Source organism: Cupressus sempervirens, chromosome 4 (genome assembly GCF_028749045.1).
Source record: "Cupressus sempervirens isolate cs-2001-9-10 chromosome 4, ASM2874904v1, whole genome shotgun sequence".
Classification (NCBI taxonomy): Eukaryota; Viridiplantae; Streptophyta; class Pinopsida; order Cupressales; family Cupressaceae; genus Cupressus; species Cupressus sempervirens.
The window spans coordinates 317866857-317885107 of record NC_143121.1 but is presented as its reverse complement, the minus strand read 5'-3'; the positions used below and the strand labels follow the sequence as shown (position 1 = coordinate 317885107).

The 18251-nt window shown below is 35.5% G+C and overlaps 1 protein-coding gene across 1 annotated transcript in view; it reads right to left on the bottom strand.

Annotated features, from left to right (window-relative positions):
* Positions 1-18251, bottom strand: part of IMPL1 (myo-inositol monophosphatase like 1) — a 164579-nt gene that overhangs the window by 62647 nt on the left and 83681 nt on the right. Inside the window, exon 3 of the mRNA XM_089825063.1 lies at positions 11914-12047. Within this exon, the coding sequence (XP_089681189.1) occupies positions 11914-12047 (134 nt within the window). The remainder of the gene's footprint in view (positions 1-11913; positions 12048-18251) is intronic.

The window sequence follows — 18251 nt, the reverse complement described above, 5'->3', positions numbered from 1 at the left end:
AAGCACCAAGACACATCAAGTGTTCACCAAGCTTCAATGAAAACTCTATTATTTCAGTAGCTCATAGCAACAATCTCAGAAAATCCTCCTTTTACAAATGAGAAGTGAGGCCTTTATATAGGTCCTCGATCACAATGGTTGGCCCGAATGATCACAATAACCGATGGCCCAAATCATGCTACATCAACCCTAATTAGGGTTAGGGCAAATAAAAGGAATCTACATTAATGCAATAAGGAATTCACTACTATAGTGGGTAATAAATGCCCACTATGCATTAAATGCATCTATCCTTGATTCCCCCGCCTGAAGGCATGGAATTGATCCAACACCATCTCTAATTTCTTTTGTTTTGATGCTTGGTGATGACTCTTGCTTGAATTCTAGAATTGCAACTTTTTGTCCTAAACTTTCCTCCCAATCTAGTAGCAAATCTTGAGTGGTGTACATGGTATTTGAGAAGATGGAGAAGTTCTCAAAATCAATTCTTTCAAAAACATTCAGCTGAAAGAACTCCAACTTGACTTTCAAATTGTTTGTTGTCATTTCATCCTCTACCAATCCATGTGAGAACAAGGATGCAACTATATTGGACACCCCTTGCTTGATGTTGTCAACCATCATTTTCCATCGAGTGAATTCCTTGGTGAAGCTCTCAAACATTTCCTTAGTTGTGATCGCTCCATTGTACCATCGAAGAAAATCATGGACATTCCCTTCACCATCAATCAATGTTTGTTTTAGGGTCTTTGTCAGATTCTGAAAATCGAAAATAATTTCATCTTGGCAAATATGCTCATCTTCCTACAATTCCTCCATGCATTGGATCCTGGAAAGTATAGCTAATGTCCTAGCATGCACTTGCACCAGTTCTTCTGCATGTTTGAAGTCTTCTTCCTAAATTCTTTCAGCCAAACTTTCACACCTTGAGCAATCTGCTTGATCCTATCAATATCATCTACCACTTTAGATGAAACATCTGTTGAAGGGACAAATGATGGACGTTCCTCTCTTATTGGATGTGGCAAGTTGTTGATGTATTGACACAAGGCTTTGATTTCTCTTTTTTGTTTCAGATATCCTTCTTCTAGCTTCTTCAACCTATCTTTCAAAGCCTGAGTAGAGTCATCAAATTCTTCTATGATTTGCTCACGAGAGGCACAACCAAGATTTGATTAACATGACATAGTACTCATCTAGAGCGATCTGATCCTTACCCTTGTCAACTGTAGGAGTTGCAATCTAAAGAGCACACGATTATACTAAGAGAGGGGGTGAATTAGTATAATAACAAATTTTCCAATTCAAAACAATTATCCAAACAATTAACTTCAAATGCTGAAACGAACAATTATGCACATTAACACAATAACACAAGATTTACATGGAAACCCAACAGTAGAGAAAACCACGGCAAATAATTACTTTATATATAAACTGGTTCTTTTACAATGTTTTGTAGGTTCCAACCTACTAGAGACTACGACTTCTATGTTTACGAGCACCAACTCATTAGAAGCTCCAACTCCCACACTTTGCAGGCTCCGACCTACTGGAAGCTCCAACTCCCACACTTCGCAGGCTCCGACCTACTGGAAGCACCAACTCCCCACTGCTGTCTTCACGAGCACCAACTCACTGTGTACAAACTAATGATGGATACTTGGTAAACTAATGATGCTTCTTGTTAAAGTTGCTTGGTAAACTAATGATGGATACTTTGAATATTGCACACTTCTTTTCTTCTTTTCTGTGTATGTGGATATACACTCTTTTCCGTTGATATACATATATATATATATATGTACATATATATATATATATTTGTATATTTGTATATGTACATATGTACATATACAAATATATATATATATATATATATATTTGTATATTTGTATATGTACATATGTACATATACAAATATATATAGATATATATATATATATATATATGTACAAATATATATATATATATGTACATATACAAATACATATGTACATATACATATACATATATATATATATATATATATATATATATATATATATATATATATATATATATATATATAAAATCTTTATCTTCACTACTGACTCATATACAAATATAAATCAGATTTATAATCTGATTATATATATTAGTTTCACCCTTTTTTAATACTTTATATTTCTCTCTGTGATAAATATATAAATTAGATGAAAGATCCAATTACATATTTTTATTACAATTCCACTTCCTTTGTTCTTACGTCACTTCTATGATGAAAATATAAATTAGAAGAATAATTTATATTTGTATTCCTTTTCATTTCCAGACTACTGACTTCTCATTCCATTTTCTTTTTCTTTTTATTATATTTTCAATCTGCTCTCCTCTTTCTCTGACTCTCACATCTGACTTCTTTTTATTCTCATCACATATTTTCTGTTCCTCTCATTTTTTGCACAAAGAAGTAACTCATATTTATATCCCACCATTTAGAGGGTGTGACTTTTCAAGACCAAGAGTCAGAATATTTTAACAATAAATTACATCTTATAATCACACCTTTTCAAGAGCTACTATTATGAATCACACCTCTTCATGGTTTAAGGGCACCAACACTTTGTCACATAATTACCAGACTTTATCAGCACAGATTAATCTTTATTCTTCAGATTACTTTCTGAGCACTGCTTCAATATTATTTCCTTTTTTAGAGACAAACTTCTGATTGCATGTAGTAAGCACAGGCTTCTATATATACCAATCATTCACAATTTTATGTGTTGCTCGTATGTGATCAATCTGCTAGTTGCATACACTAACAACAATTAATACCATTACCATCTATATAATATACTCTGGACTGTCGACATTTGTTCTTTGGCACCATCAACGTTTTGACTGTAAACTCTGACTTGGATGTTTTTGGTAGTCATTGTTTTTGATGCATACTTTACTGTCTTCATGTTTCTTCACAGCTCGATGACTCCTTGTATATTTTATTGCATCGTATCTCATCATTTTTGGCGGACTTCTCTTACCCCGATGGCACCTTTGACGCAGCTTCATAAACTTGATACTCTTGTGATGTATAATTCTGAATCATAAGCGATAGATACTTATCGTGTCTTCCACATATTTCTGCAGGTTACTAAACTTCAATAATTATCGAGCCTTTCCCTTTGCTTGATTCATCAAACTTGTTCGCTGCCTTTTTTGCATACAGTTCATTGCTTCAAAGTCGAGATTACTGCCATGAGAACTCCATCATTTTCTCATCGCTACGTTCAAATGAATCACATTTAATATTGAGTTGCAGGCTTATTTGTTTTGCACAGTTTGGTATCATCGACCCTTTGAATTATCGAGCTCTGTCTAACATTTCTGGCTGCCTTAAATCATGGATCAATTAAATTCAATTCAATGACGGGATTCATATTGTACACTCCACATTATACTTCAAATTGATGAGATTTTGATCACTGCCCCTTTTTCTTGTGAATTTATTTCATAATGATCTTGTTCCCTTCAACTCTGATCTTTAATCGCTATGGACAGATATACATATTTCATATTCTAATAAAGACAGACCTCTATGATTGTCGTAAATCTTAATCAATGTCTCATCGTTCTCTGCTACACACAGTTTAATTCCTTATTATTGCCTTTGTATTCTTATTCCTTCACATAAACAACCAATTGTCTTACTGATTCAATCTATTTTCTTGCTATATAAACTTGTCGCTGCTTGGAATATGTATGTTTCGTGTTTTGTCATTTTCAACGCTTCTGTATATTGCTTTGTGACATGGCATCCATTTTTTGTAATAGCTATATAATGTCGCTGCATACATGGACATTCAGGTGGCACTTAGATTAAACTTCCTGGACTCTATTCCTTTATATTGTGTTGACCACATACATATATATATATATATATATATTTGTTTGCGTGAATATCTCCTATGCTTCATACACACTCGATACTTTGTATTCCATCTTTTTATAACCTTAATCATTGATTAATCAGAGTCATTTAAATTCCACTTCATCTTGTCACTGCTAAGCAATGATCGTTCAATATGTCTTCTAAAAACTCAGCGTTTACCATTTGCCGCTGCAGATAGTTTAATACTTCCATCTCGGTGCGTGAGTTTGTGTTACATATTCAACCCTTACAAGGATGCTTTGTTCATACTGTTTAGGTATTTGGCGTTTCTTTTCATCTTACTAAGCGTTAACTCCTTGGACCACTAAATGGTATCCCCCCTCACATTTCATAAATTAGCATTCATGGCCCATTGAGATATAGTGGAAAATATCAGTCTTCTCATTAATCATGTTCCAAGAAACATTGATGATGACAATGATTTCTCCCAGAGCACAGTCCTAAATAAATCATATTAATGAGACCCAAGAGGTCACTCTTCCTTTCTATTATGTGAGCTGCTAAAACATAACACTTGTTCATTTATATGACTTACTTTTCCCATTTCTCATTGTAAGTTGCATCACTTTCAGCCAATACTATACTCCGACATTTGACATTGATGATGGATACTAACAATCTTGCCCATTCATGTGAAGCCCTTTGACATCAATAACAATTCTTCCATCACAATCTACAAAATCCTGGACTCATTTGTATGAAGAATTTGGTTTATATTTTTTGTCAAATCAACAACAATTCATCAGCTATGTGTATATTTGATTAGTTATTTATAAACAATCAAAATATACTAGCAATGTAATTCTCAACCACTGTGAATTCTCCTTCACCATTGCATGCGAACAAGAACAGATATGCTGTCAAGTCTCGGACACATGGCAACTCTAGATACATACCGAATAGATTTCAATATAGAAATGTCATTTTACATTGAAAGAAAATCTCAACGTTGTCAAGCATTACGTGTCGCTCTTGAGTATCACTTTCAGCCCGATATCTGTTCTCTTCATATTAATGTCATTCACTGAAGATTAATATTATTTTGCCATGTAGCGTACCCAACAAAAATGACAAAATTGTCCTTTAATAGTCTAGGAAATTTCGAAAACATTACTATCATTCTGATTAAAATATTCATTTTCTGATCTTCGAATCACCAGTTTTCTTTTGTTGGACACGGGAGATTAGGATTTATTTTCAGAAACAAGACACCGCACCTGCATTATTTCCAAAACTGAGTTGCGGCACCTTCAAACTGACTGTGAATGACCAAATTAAAGTCAACATCCATTGTCTTCAATCTTGCTATGCAATCATATTAATCACAGGTACTTTCTCTGCAATCATATTTTTCTTCACATCAATGTGCTTGACATCAATGACACCAACAAGGTGATCTTGATAATGTCGGATTATTGTCTTCTAGCAGCTACGCATGACAGTGGGATGATTGTCTCCATATTGGAGAAAGAGGGGCCTGCTCATGTTGTCCTTAAGGACTGAGTTGAGACATCTCTCAAAGAGAAAGAGTCAATACACATTGTGATCAGTTTCTTCAAAGAGAAGAAATTAACATTCGAATGGAATTTGACAAACTATTAAAGGAGGTCAGGATCTTGATCATATTGATTCAAAGGGAGTAGACTGTGTCGAGATAGTTTGACTAGTGATCAGGAAATTGTAGCAGTCAGAGGACTATGATGCATGGGATGGAATTCCAAGTGTGTAGACAGGAAGGCCTTTATGCGGACACCTAGGTCGTGATATTCCTGGAGAGATGGATAATTAGTGAGCTCGGGATTCACCAAGAGTGATGCAGACTCCAGCCTTGACAGGTAAAAACATGTGGAGATCAAATATCACTATATTAGAGATATGGTGCAAAGGAATGCTATTCAATTGAGGTACATTAGCACTAAAGAACAGTTGGCCAGTATTCTTGCAAAATCTCTTGCCAAAGTGAAGTTTGTGCATTTTCGAGACAAGCTTGGAGCTGTGGAGAATGAAGCCCTTGTTGAGAGGGTGTCTTAACATCAATGATTCCTTGAGATGTACTATAATGCATTCTTCTCTATGAGAGAAGCTTGAGGTGCAAGCCCTTGTAGCACTTTTCTTTGAGATGGAGAAATTTGAGGTATCAGCCCTTGTAGCATTGTTTTCTGAGATAGAGAAATTTGAGGTATCAGCCCTTGTAGCATTTTTTTTAAGACAGAGAAATTTGAGGTGTCAACTCTTGTGAATGCATTCTTCTCTATGAGAGAGAGGTTTGAGATGAGAGCCTGTGTTCCACCCCTAGGAGAAGCTATGGTAAATCCACCCTCTGGGAGTAGCCACAGTGGATATCATGTGAGAGAATCCATGACTTAGCATTCTTCTCTCTGAAGGAGAAGTTTGAGGTGAAAGCCCTTGCTCCACCCTCTAGGAGTAGCTATGGTGGACCCATCCTGCGGGAGTAGCCACAATGGAGGTCATGTGAGTGACTTCGTGACTAAAACACTTATGTTGAGTTACCCTTGGGAGTAGCTATGGTGACCATCATCGTGAGATGACAACATCGTATGAGAGATCCAAGGATAAACACTTGTGTTTGCTTGCATTTTTCATTCATGGGAGCAACCGTGATGGAGCCACCTTTGGGAGTAGACATGGCAAACATTACTTTGGATTAAATATCTGACAAAATCCCCCCTAGCTAAGAGAAAGTGTTGATGTTAGTGTCTAAAGGATGACCAAAAGTTATTGTTGGCCAAAATTGCCCTCCCGCCAAAAAAATAATTCAAATTTGTCTTAGGGTCTATTCCAACGGTCACTAAGGGTTTTAGAAATTGAAAATTTGAAGAGAATGCATGAAACAAGTTTGAACTTGGTTTATTTCCTTTTATCCTAAGTCTAGCGTTTCACCTTATGATTTATGCCTTCATGTTTCAAGTTGCAACCATGCGACAACCAGTTATCGCATGATTACAGGCTCTTTGGTCTTAACTACTTCACAAGTTGCGAGGCTGTGACACGGTGAACATTGAAGGTTAGCGCACGGTCGAGGCACTTATTGTAACTATTGAATTTAAGCTACGACATGGAGATGATTCCATTTCCACATTGTCACACAGTCGCACCATGTTTCCATCAAACAGTTCAAAGACATCAAGGGCCCACTCATCTCCAGCTATCAGATAAGTTGGCACAGGGCAATGTTTTCATTGGTCGAAGTACTAACAAGGATCGATGCACCTTCGGGACCGTCAGATTAAGGGTAGATCGAGCATCATAATTATGTCACTAACCAAAGATGCGAGGCCATTATCCATAGCAACATAACGATGGGTTGACATGTGTCTCAGCAGGTCCGAGTAGAGAGTAAGCAGTTGGTGATGGCAGTTAAGATCATATCTACAAAGTCGCGGGCATTTCATGTTAGCTAAGGTTCTAGCCATGACGGCGCAAATGGTTTGCTAGCAAATAATTCTCAGCAGTCGCATGGTTGCAAATGCTAAGTTCAACTGTTAGTAAGACGCGGCAACTGCACGATTAAAGTAACCATAAAGGGCCAAATCCCATGGGCGCTCAGTTGCATGAAGGTTGTTAAGCCTAAACCACGGCGACGATGCGAAAGGTAATTTCAAGCAGTCGCCTGGTCGCAACGGTTAGGGAAAGATGTTAAAGGCAATCTACGAAGCAGCAATAGATGGTTCATCGCGGTTTCGCAAGGAATAACAATTAATGAAGAAAAAGGGTTGTGAAGCCACAACCATGGGTAGTCAGCAATCAAACAGAAAATATGAAGGATGGCCAAGTGGCGGAATGCTAATATATGACTGGTCCACATGGCGAAACTTGACGATTGACTCTAGTTGACTGATGACATGGCTGACTTGGCATGCTGATAACAAAGAAAAGTAGTCTTTAATGGCGAATCTGATCTTCTCGATCGTCTACAACCACTTTCATTGTTCTCCATGCCCGATAAATGCATGACATTCCCTTCACAGTCGGGTTATCTATCTACCTAGTCAGAACGATAATGGCCTTCGTTTCTATCCTCTCAAGGTTCTACTTGGTGAATAATATGATTTTCCTGCATCTGAATGTGTACCAGATTAGATCTATTATCCAGATCTCACCCAATCACCCTCTGACAATCTTAAATGCATGAATGAGGTTGTGAAGCAATCTATGAGTTATGCTTGAACTATAAAAGCACGTTTTTGAAACCTTTGTAAGGGTCGATTCTTCTCTATTTTCTTTGGCATTAATATAGCATGCACATTGTAAGTTCCCTTTGCCTTTGAACTTTATGACATTCTTCCTTATCTCTTTCAGCTATTGAAGTACTGTATGAGATTCATTTGCCTCTCATCAATGTATTGTGGTTGTCTTTCATTTGCATGGCTGTATCTCTTTTGGCCTATGGATGATATATAGTGAAACTCTTCTTCCTTGTGTTATTTATCTGGTTATCTGATTTGCATGTGATTGTTTCATTAAACAAGTCTAAATTTGTATATCTTGATGTCATGATAGTTAACTGTACATGTATGGGCAAAGACAGGGTCGAACACTCTATTTTGGTGCATCACCCCCTTAGGATAGATTAGGTAAGTGTTTTGTGCATGCTTTCTTCCCTTTTTCTCTCCAAGTGTAGTTTAAGTGCATCCTGATAGTAAGGAAGCCAGCCTTCTCCAAAGACTCAACCTCATTGTTCAAGTCCCACAACTTGGAGGTTGTTTTCATGTTTCACAAGGTTGCCTTTAGGTAAGAACTGTAGGCAAGGGTGCAAACTTTGTGACAACAGTTATCAAAAAGGATTCCTCCCTAGCTAAGAGGGAGTGTTGATATTATTGTAGCTATGGTCAAATTCCTTCAAGCCGACGTGCATAACATAAAGGTTGTAATAATATGATTATTATGATATAATATGATAATATAAGATAATTATTGATAATATGATTATTTTATTAAATTTTTGAGATAATATAGTTATATTATAATATTATTGTGATATGATTACTATAATATAATTATTATAATTATATAATAAATAGAATTATTATAATTACATAATTATTTGAATTAATTAATTGGGCCAAGTGTCCTGACCCTTTGTGAAGGGGCACCACCAATATATATATATATATAGGAAGATCAAGTCTTCCTCATGGCAAGAAAAGAATATAAATCACATATAATTAATACTACACCCAATCAACATTATGGAGAAGCAGTTGTACTGAGGAGAGACAATCGTGGATTGTGTATGGCTAGGAAGGAAATCAGTCTCCATGGCTAAACATGCAAATAAAAACAACACTTTGAACTTAATTTAGAAAGAAATAACTATGGGCCATAATACTTCATAATTCCTATTAGATTATTTTTAGTATGCTAGGTTTTAGCTATATTTAGCTTTTTATTCTAGAAGCTTAGCTAATGGTAATTTAGGTTTTATTATTAGTTTTCCTAATTTGGTTTATTTTTAGACATCATCCTTATTTAGACAGCTTGTTTTATCAATTCATGTTGTTTTTAGCATCTGTAAACTCTAATTAAGAGTGTGTATTGTAGATACAATCAATTCTGTTTTTAAAAGTTTCATAGCATCAAACCAGAAGTTAGTTTGGGTATGTTTCCTTATGGGAGGGTTTTAATAATTTTTCCTCATAAATTATCTGTAGGGTTTTAACAATTTTTTTGTTTCCTACTCTCTGATCTGTGTCTCAAATTTTGTGTTTGGTTTTGATCGAACATCATGTTTGGTTTTGGTCAATTTTTCTCTTCAAGAGTTGTTTTTGGTTCTTGTAATTCACGAAATTTGCATGGGATATTCTATCAAGGATTCCTATTTAAGGTTTTTTACCGATTTTTCCTTAACAATTATGCTTTTTAAACTTCAAGTCATGATATCTTGCAATCTGTTTTGGGGTGTCCTAGTCATCTACAAAAGATTGGTGGGTTTGTTGATTTTTCCTCAAAATCATGATAACAATTCTCAATGTGTCTTTGTTTCCACAAAAGGATAGTTTTGTCAATGTCAAGTTGGATCGTAGTTACACCACCCTGGGGGATGGGGAAATGGCAGAACAGGGGGACAAGTTTCCAGTATAGGGGGACAGAGGGGACTTAATTTGGGGACAGTGGTAGTGGAAGGGGGGATTGTATATACTATACATATGGTACTTAAAATGCTAGTTATGAAAAGATGCATTGTAATATAAGATCTAAAGATGTAAAAGAGTAAATACTTGTACATTGCATTGTATGGGAACATTGAACATTGAACATAAATAGTTGAATCAGCAAATAGTCAACACAAGGATGTACCCCAATCCTTGACGAAGGTGGCGAAATCTGGTGGCACTATTGGGGATGGGGGGGCAAAGTCCCCAAGTCCCCGATACGTCCCCGTCTCTGAGGCGTAGGCCAAAAAGGGGGGGATGCGTCTTCGTGTTACTATGGGTTGGATATTTGGTGGATAATTTCTAGTTGGAGGTTCTACAGATTTTGGGAAGTTTCATGAAAGATTCATGTCAGTGGCAAAGTCAAAAGCAAGCTCTTGTTTTTTGTCGCAAACCATTCTAAAGAAGGGGACAACCTTCTCTATTTTTTTCTAGGCTACTCTTGGTCATTTTTGTTCTACAAATTTAGGGAGGGTCTCAGTAGCAGCAGAATGTGAAGGGTTTATGACCATAAGACATGTATAATCTTTTGTAGGATAGTTGATAAAATGACCATTAAGGGAGTGTGTTAGATTATTATTAGTATCCTAGGTTTTTGCTATGTTTAGAATCGCTATTCTAGAAGCTTAGTTAATGGTCATTTAGGCTTTATTATTAGTTTTCTTCTGATCTATTTTTAGACATTGTCTTTATTTAGACAACTTGCTTTATCAGTAGACTCTATTTAAGATTGTCTGTTAATACAATCAATTCTGTTTTTTGAAGTTGCCAATAGTGGCATGTTGTGATGGTTAAGTTGTTGCGTTGTTATCCTTGCCATCCAGGTTCAAATCTCATGGGGATGAGGTCCCCCGTTTGTGGCCTCACTGGTTCATAGCTCCAGGTCAATGCGTTGGTGGTACCGGTGGGCGTGTCGCGCCAGCACTACCGGTCACGTTAAAAAGTTTACCAGGCGCATTTTTTAAAAAAAAAAAAAAAAAAAAAATTCTGTTTTTTGAAGTTTCAATTCTCAATCCTAAAGTTTAGGAAATCTAAAACAAAATATTACTTTCACAATCAAAAACAGCTTCCACTATTTGTTTTTTGGGGATACAGTAATCAATTATTAATAATCAATTAGCAAATTATGACCTAATTGGAAAAGATCATCACTAATAAAAAATTATTCAAATATATGTAAAAGATACTTAGAAAGTTTAAATGCAATAGGTTTCAAAAGCATTGAGCCCATAAAGTGTCTGGAAATCAATGCCACTCTACAGTCTTTTACCATGTGACATATACCAATTGCATGAGCAATGTTTGGCCAGGCAAAGAACACAGGTCCACACACGGACAGATATATAACTCTAGGTTTTTAAAAGTTAAAGTTGAAGTCTGCAGACTTTATCACTATATCTAGAATTTAAGTTGTTCCCAAGTTGAATTTTATATTTATATATAGCCACAAATTTTCTGGCATGCATTATCTATCTGCCTTGAGACTCTACACAACAAACAATCCATTTACTTCCTACACAAAACATTAAGTACCAGAACACATGTCCACACAGAGACAGACATATAATTCTAGGTTCCCTTAAGTTTGAGTCGCAATCTGCAGATTTGTAGCTATATCTAGAATTTAAGTTATTCAAGAGCATTTTTCATGAATAAAAAATAACAGCAATTTTATTTTTATATATAGTCACAAAAATCTGTTTTGGATTATCTTTATGCCTTGACACTCTACATGACAAACAGTTCAATTTACTTCCTACATAAAACATTAAGTACAAGAAATAAATCTAAACATAATATCCATACCCAAAGGGTCAATGCACCAGAGGTAGTCTGAAGAAGCATCCCCAGTATATCCACCCTCCTCTCCGAGAATTAGATGGTTCTTAAATTTTTCCCTTATAACTTCTTCAATGGCAAGTTCACTACGTTTATCTGTACTGGAAGCAAAATATTTAAAAAAATCTTTAATTCAGAACATAAATTTTGAAGTATACAACTAGAAAAAGTAAAATAGGAGAAGCTAAATATAGATTATCCGTACTGGAAGCAAAATGTTTTAAACACATTTATATTTACTTAATTAAAGATTCTAAATGCACACATATCAGTTTGCATATATACAATAGGCAAATAGATGACAAATTTGATCATCCAGAAGTAGGGTGTATGAGAAGAAGAGAATAATATTGCATATTCAATCTTTACTATCCCTTCAATCAAGAAGAGAGTGGGTTCAGTTGTAGATGACATTAAATGTGTTTCATGATAGCATTAAATCCAATTTAAGGGACATAATTTATGCATCTTTTAGAACATTATTTTGTTTTTTTTTTAAGTGGTTATCATAATTGAGTTAGTTAACATCCTAACTGGTTTACGAATTTGATATTTGTATGTCATAGATCAACAATGTGAAGTACGTAGACTGCAAAGAGAAAATAAAGATTATAATCTACGATAAGAAAAGCATAGCAGTGTTAGTTTTTTATTCAAGTATATTATATTAAGCACAATCATTATTAAGTTTTAATTAGGATTAGTCATTGTGTAGTTCACTGACAATGGTTGTCTCAAATACCACACCATTGACCCTAGTGTATATTTGGTCGTGCTCTTCCTATGATAAAAAAATGTAACATACATGGTATTTATTTGATTAAGAAACGGAGGATGGATGTTTATTGTTATATCTGACAAATTAAATACATGAAGTAATAGTAAAGATTACAGTACATGCCAGATACAAGAGTAAAATATGTCATTTTTTGCTCATGGAATTGTTACAGAAGTGTAAAGTCCCCTTAAATTCTAAGGAATAAGGGACAATTAAGTTGAGTCGGACCAGTGTTACACCAACGCAGGGGTGCAACAGTGCGGGGGGACGGCCAAGGTATGGAGGGGCGGGGGGAAGGGGGGGGGAAGTGGAGGGGAGGTTGCATAGTGTATATATATATATATATGACTAAAAATGCTAATTATGAAATGATACTTCAATATAGCATACCAAATATAGTGCAATATAGAAAATTGAAATGCGATTCACGAAGCATAATATCAAACTTTATACTTCATAACCATTACCAATGAACATTGAACTTAGTAAAATACTAAAACTTTTAGATATAATATGATAATGATAAATGATAGATACAAACCACATATAGTACCATGTAAGTCAACCATTGACTATCAATTTATCAAATGACAAAGATGAAAGATTCAAAATTCATTGTTCAAATATGAATATCATATATCATAAAGATGCTCATGATGACAATTAGTCGAGTAGCATGAAACAATGAAATGAAATAATGTATCATAGCCATGTCAAAGTGAGTACAATCAACAAAATGACAAAATGTTAACGATGAGAATGTAATCATCCCAAGTGCTCTCTAATCATCCCCTATACCGAAGTCCTCATCACTAGAGCTACTAGACTCCTCGTGGGTAAGATCATGATCCTCTAAAGGAACACCAACTAGCCCTACATTGGCTTCTGTTGCATCATCATCCTCATCAATCTGAGTTGGATCTTTAGGCTCCACATCCCATCGTGATGTTGGGCTCTCCTTGTACTCACATGTCTTGTGATCTTTGAGCCGCAAGAAACCAAGTACAGCAACAAACTTCTCCACTCTCTTAGAGGTAAGTCTGTTCCTCTTTACAGAGTGGATGAAGCTATAGGTGGACCAATTCCACTCTGCAGCTGAGGAGCAAGAAACCTAAGATAACAAATTTGAAAGTTATGACTTAGAAAACAAATATTCATACAATATGTGACAAATGATAATTGTTAAATCATTGAATCAATGAATCATAAATCAGTAAAGTAAAACTCTTAAAGTTAAGATTATATAGGGGTGGAACTACAAACCTAAGAAGTTGTCAGATGGCTAGTGAGGTTATCTACGACTTCTGTGACCCATGACATTTCCACCACAAAATGGGATTCTTTTGTGTCATAGTTTTGAGATCCACCTTTGCAATATCTAAGTATCCTACATCTTACAAGTTTACAACATAATATTAAAATAAGTAAAAATTAAAAGAACTTATAATTATAAAGAGTTTATAACACTAAATCAAGATTTAAGGATTATCTAAACGACTAGCAAATTCAGACCACTTGGTGTGAATCTCACTAGTAGTCTCAGTATCATACATCCTGGCAATGCACCGAAAGAACCCATTCTTCACCTCATCGTCCTGAAGTGGTGTGACTCTACCAGGCCTAGGCATGTACCACTTTGGGTTCAATGCATAGGCAACCATGTGCAAAGGAGTGTTCAGCTTCTCCCACCTATAGTGAATGATAAGTTCAATGTGCTCCATATAGAATGTTGGAGTGGGGTCTCTCTCACACACAACAACCCTCATCTACCCAAGCATGGAATCAATGCACTAATAAACCTCTCCAAGACTAGGTGAATCTGCATCTCCATATCTAATCACCTGAAACATTGGAGTAATGACGGAGACTATGTATTTTGCATCACTCCAAAACTAATCACTCTTCATTGTCTCCTTTACGCTCTCCCCCTGCTCTGTTTTGGACTCAAGCCATCGATTCCATTCTTGTGTCATAACCATAAGTTGCAATGGCTCTTGCAACTCAATCATTCTCTCCAAGAGAATAAAATATGAGGTGTATCTGGTCTCAACTAGTTTCAGGAATTGTTTCTTTGTGAAGCTCCTAAAAAGTGCATGTGATGTATGGTGATTATAGATAAACATCTGCACCTCTCTCTCATTATAAGCCACCCATCTAATCTAGTCAATTTTCCCCATGTCTTTGAGTGCATTGTTCATGGCATGCACACATGGAGTCCACCAAATATGCCTATAGGCTGCCTCAACAAGCCTCCTTGCAGCTTTGCACACATGTGCTACATCTGTCACAACTTTGACAACATTTTGTCACTCAACCTCCTCAATGGCTTCCCTAAGCACATGAAATTGAAAATCAGCATCTTTATGATGCCCTGAACAATCAACTGCCCTCAAAAATTATGGGCCCTCGATGCATATAACCATAAAGTTGATGAGTGGACGATGACTAATGATCGTCCACCCATCCATGATAATGGTACAGCCTGAATCCATCCAACATGCCTTCATCTACTCCATCAAGATCCCAACCTTGTCATAGGCCCTATCCAACATTGTGGTCCTCAACTTGTGGTCACCTTGTGGCACATATGATGGATCTCTCTCTTTCACTACTATGGACATCATCCTCACAAAATAGGGAGATCGAGCCAGATGCATAGGGATGCCATTGGAAAAGAAGAGATCGCCAACAAAATCATCTAACCGCTCCCTTGCATGCATGTTAAATAAACGAGCAATGGGTTACTACCACTACGACTTATAGTTGCTTTCTGTTTCGCCTTGCTGCTATCTCCTGTTGAACTGTGTAGGTGAGGAAAAGGATGGTGTAGGTGACATAGTCCCTGCTCTCTGATGCAAGATACAAGTAGATGTATCTTGTTGCCCCTGTAACTGATGTATACTCTGTTCATGTTGCCTAGCAGCCAAAGATCTAGGCATTGGGACTTCACTATCATCAAAAATGCCCCATGGTTTGTTCACTTCAATTTTGTATTTCACATTTTCAGGATTTGCCAAGAATATGCATGAGATCACACCATAACCAGTCCAAAAAAGGTGTGCATTAACTCTCGTAATGTTGCCAAACCATTATGTGCTAAATATATTACACTTCCATTTCCGTGTGCCACCACCTATAGGTGTAAAGCGAGTAATTTTCATAGCAAATTGTTTTAGAGGGGGCTTTGGATCATAAGGACCCCTAGCAAACTATGCCAAAACCTTTGAAAGGCAATCAATAGAAGGAGGTTCTTCCTTAGATTGGGCATCTACATTAGCCCTGTGATCACTTCCCTCAGGCTCAAGCTCATAATCAGATGCCCTTCCCTCATTAATTTCCATGTCTTCTACACTTTGACTAGATCTTGATACCATTTATAAAATTGCATTTCACAAAATAAAAATGATTATGAATCATGATATATTTCAGCCCAAGTAATTAATAATTATTTGAAAAACATTATAACAAACTAGTTTCAGCCTACTTAAAATTTTAAAAATATAAAAAAATTTAAAATAGTAAACTAAATACATTTCAGCCTATTTTAATAACAAAAAATTAACATAAAAATCATAGAACTATCGACTATCTACTATCAACAAGATTAAAGAATGAAATATTCGAAAATTAATTTTTAAATGCAAAGCTAAAAGTAAATACTAAATATAAATTGATTTCTAAAACAAAAAAAAAAAAAGTTAGAAAAAAAACCTACCTTGAACTTGATGATACGCTTGCCAAATTAAATCTTCTTGCTCATCTTCCTCCTCTTAATCTTGCAATCCCTTGCAAAATCACCTACTAAGCTCCCACAAACTCCTCCAACCTCTTTTGCTCACTTTGCTCCTTACTGCTCCAAAACAATGAAATGAAAATAAGGAGTATTGTCCTTATTAAGCTTTGAAATAGACCACATGGGACCCACACCCAATTAGGGTTCCCTTACTTTAAAAAAGCATTAAAAAACAAATCCAATAGTTGTTTTTTTTACTTTTCAGTCAAGGCATTGGCCACACCCCGCGTGCACCCCTGCACTTGGGACACACCCGCATACCCGTGTCTTGCCCGGGTGCTCGCACAGTGTGGTCGCATTTTTTACGCAATGGGGGTACTCGGGCGCATGATGTACCTGCACCAGGGACGTACACGCACTCAGTGCTTCAAGATTTTGACCTAGGTGCGCGCACTCGGGTTACACTTAACAATTAAATTGCAAGAGATTGTTTTCAAAAACTACTTATAACACAAAATGCTTTGTAAATCTTATATTGATGATTGTTGATACCACTTACCATAAGAATGATAAACTTGTGATCTTCCTTATAATTGAGTATCCTTAAAGTATACAATCGATACCACTTGTATTATTATAATCTAATATATTTAAGTATTAATGGGATGCAATGAATGTCTTTGATATTCAGATCTGCAATTTGTATCTCTTGTTGATCAGATGCAGAATCATTGCTGTCTCTGAAGACTGATGTGACCTTATGAATTATGCAATGATGATCTCAGCTACACTCTGATGTTCAATTATGGAGTTAACTCTGCTATTCCTGGTATGACAATGTAAATTGTAATGTTCCTGATATGGTGATATAAATATGCTGTACCTTCACACTATCGCTTGTAACGATAAAGATGTAATTTCTGTTTCTAATTACGCCTCAGAAGTAAGCAATGGTGATGGTGTTGTTGCTGATTGCTAGATTTAATTGTATGCAACCAAGGCTGCTGCTCAAATTAGTGATCCAAAAATTGATGAATAGAAGAAAATAATAATTCAATGATGAAGATATTAGAATATTTTTAATATTTTTAGTATCTTGCTACATTTAGCTGGTTCTAGTTAATGGTCATTTTGACTTTCTTTTTTAGTTTTACTCAGTTGAGTCTATTTTTAGACTACGCTATGATTAATCTTTGTAAACTCTTTTTAAGACTCATTGTTAATGCAATCATTTTTAGTTTTCTCCTTTCATTCAATTTTTAACAATTTCATAGTATCAAAGCAGTCAATGGGGTTTCAAAAAAATTGGTAAAGTTTTTAAATAAATAATGTAGGCTCTTCTGATTTGGAATTCTTTCCAGAAATTAGTTTTCCAATAAAAAATTATGAAAATAAAAAAATGAACAAATTTTGGTGCTTTTTGGTGGGCATATTCCAGTTTTTTCGGTGTTTTTCAGAATTTCGTATAGGGTTTCTGATATTTACCAAAATAAATTTAAAAAATTCAGTTTTGTTTTCATAAATTTGTTTCCTTAAAAAAATCCATTGGGTTTTCATAATTTTTTTCCCTTCAAGAAACCAGGATTTTCCCATTTTTTCCTTCAAAATGAAGTTTAATATATATTGATTTCTTGGTAGCTAGATCGGATTCTAGCTCTATTAATTTTAATTAGAAATTAAAATTAATAATTCAATTAAAAATCATCAGGTTGGGCCCAAAATTTTTGCCTTTTAATATAAATTCAATATGCATGTCTTTGGACTGGGCCCAAACGTGTAATGTACATGGTAAAT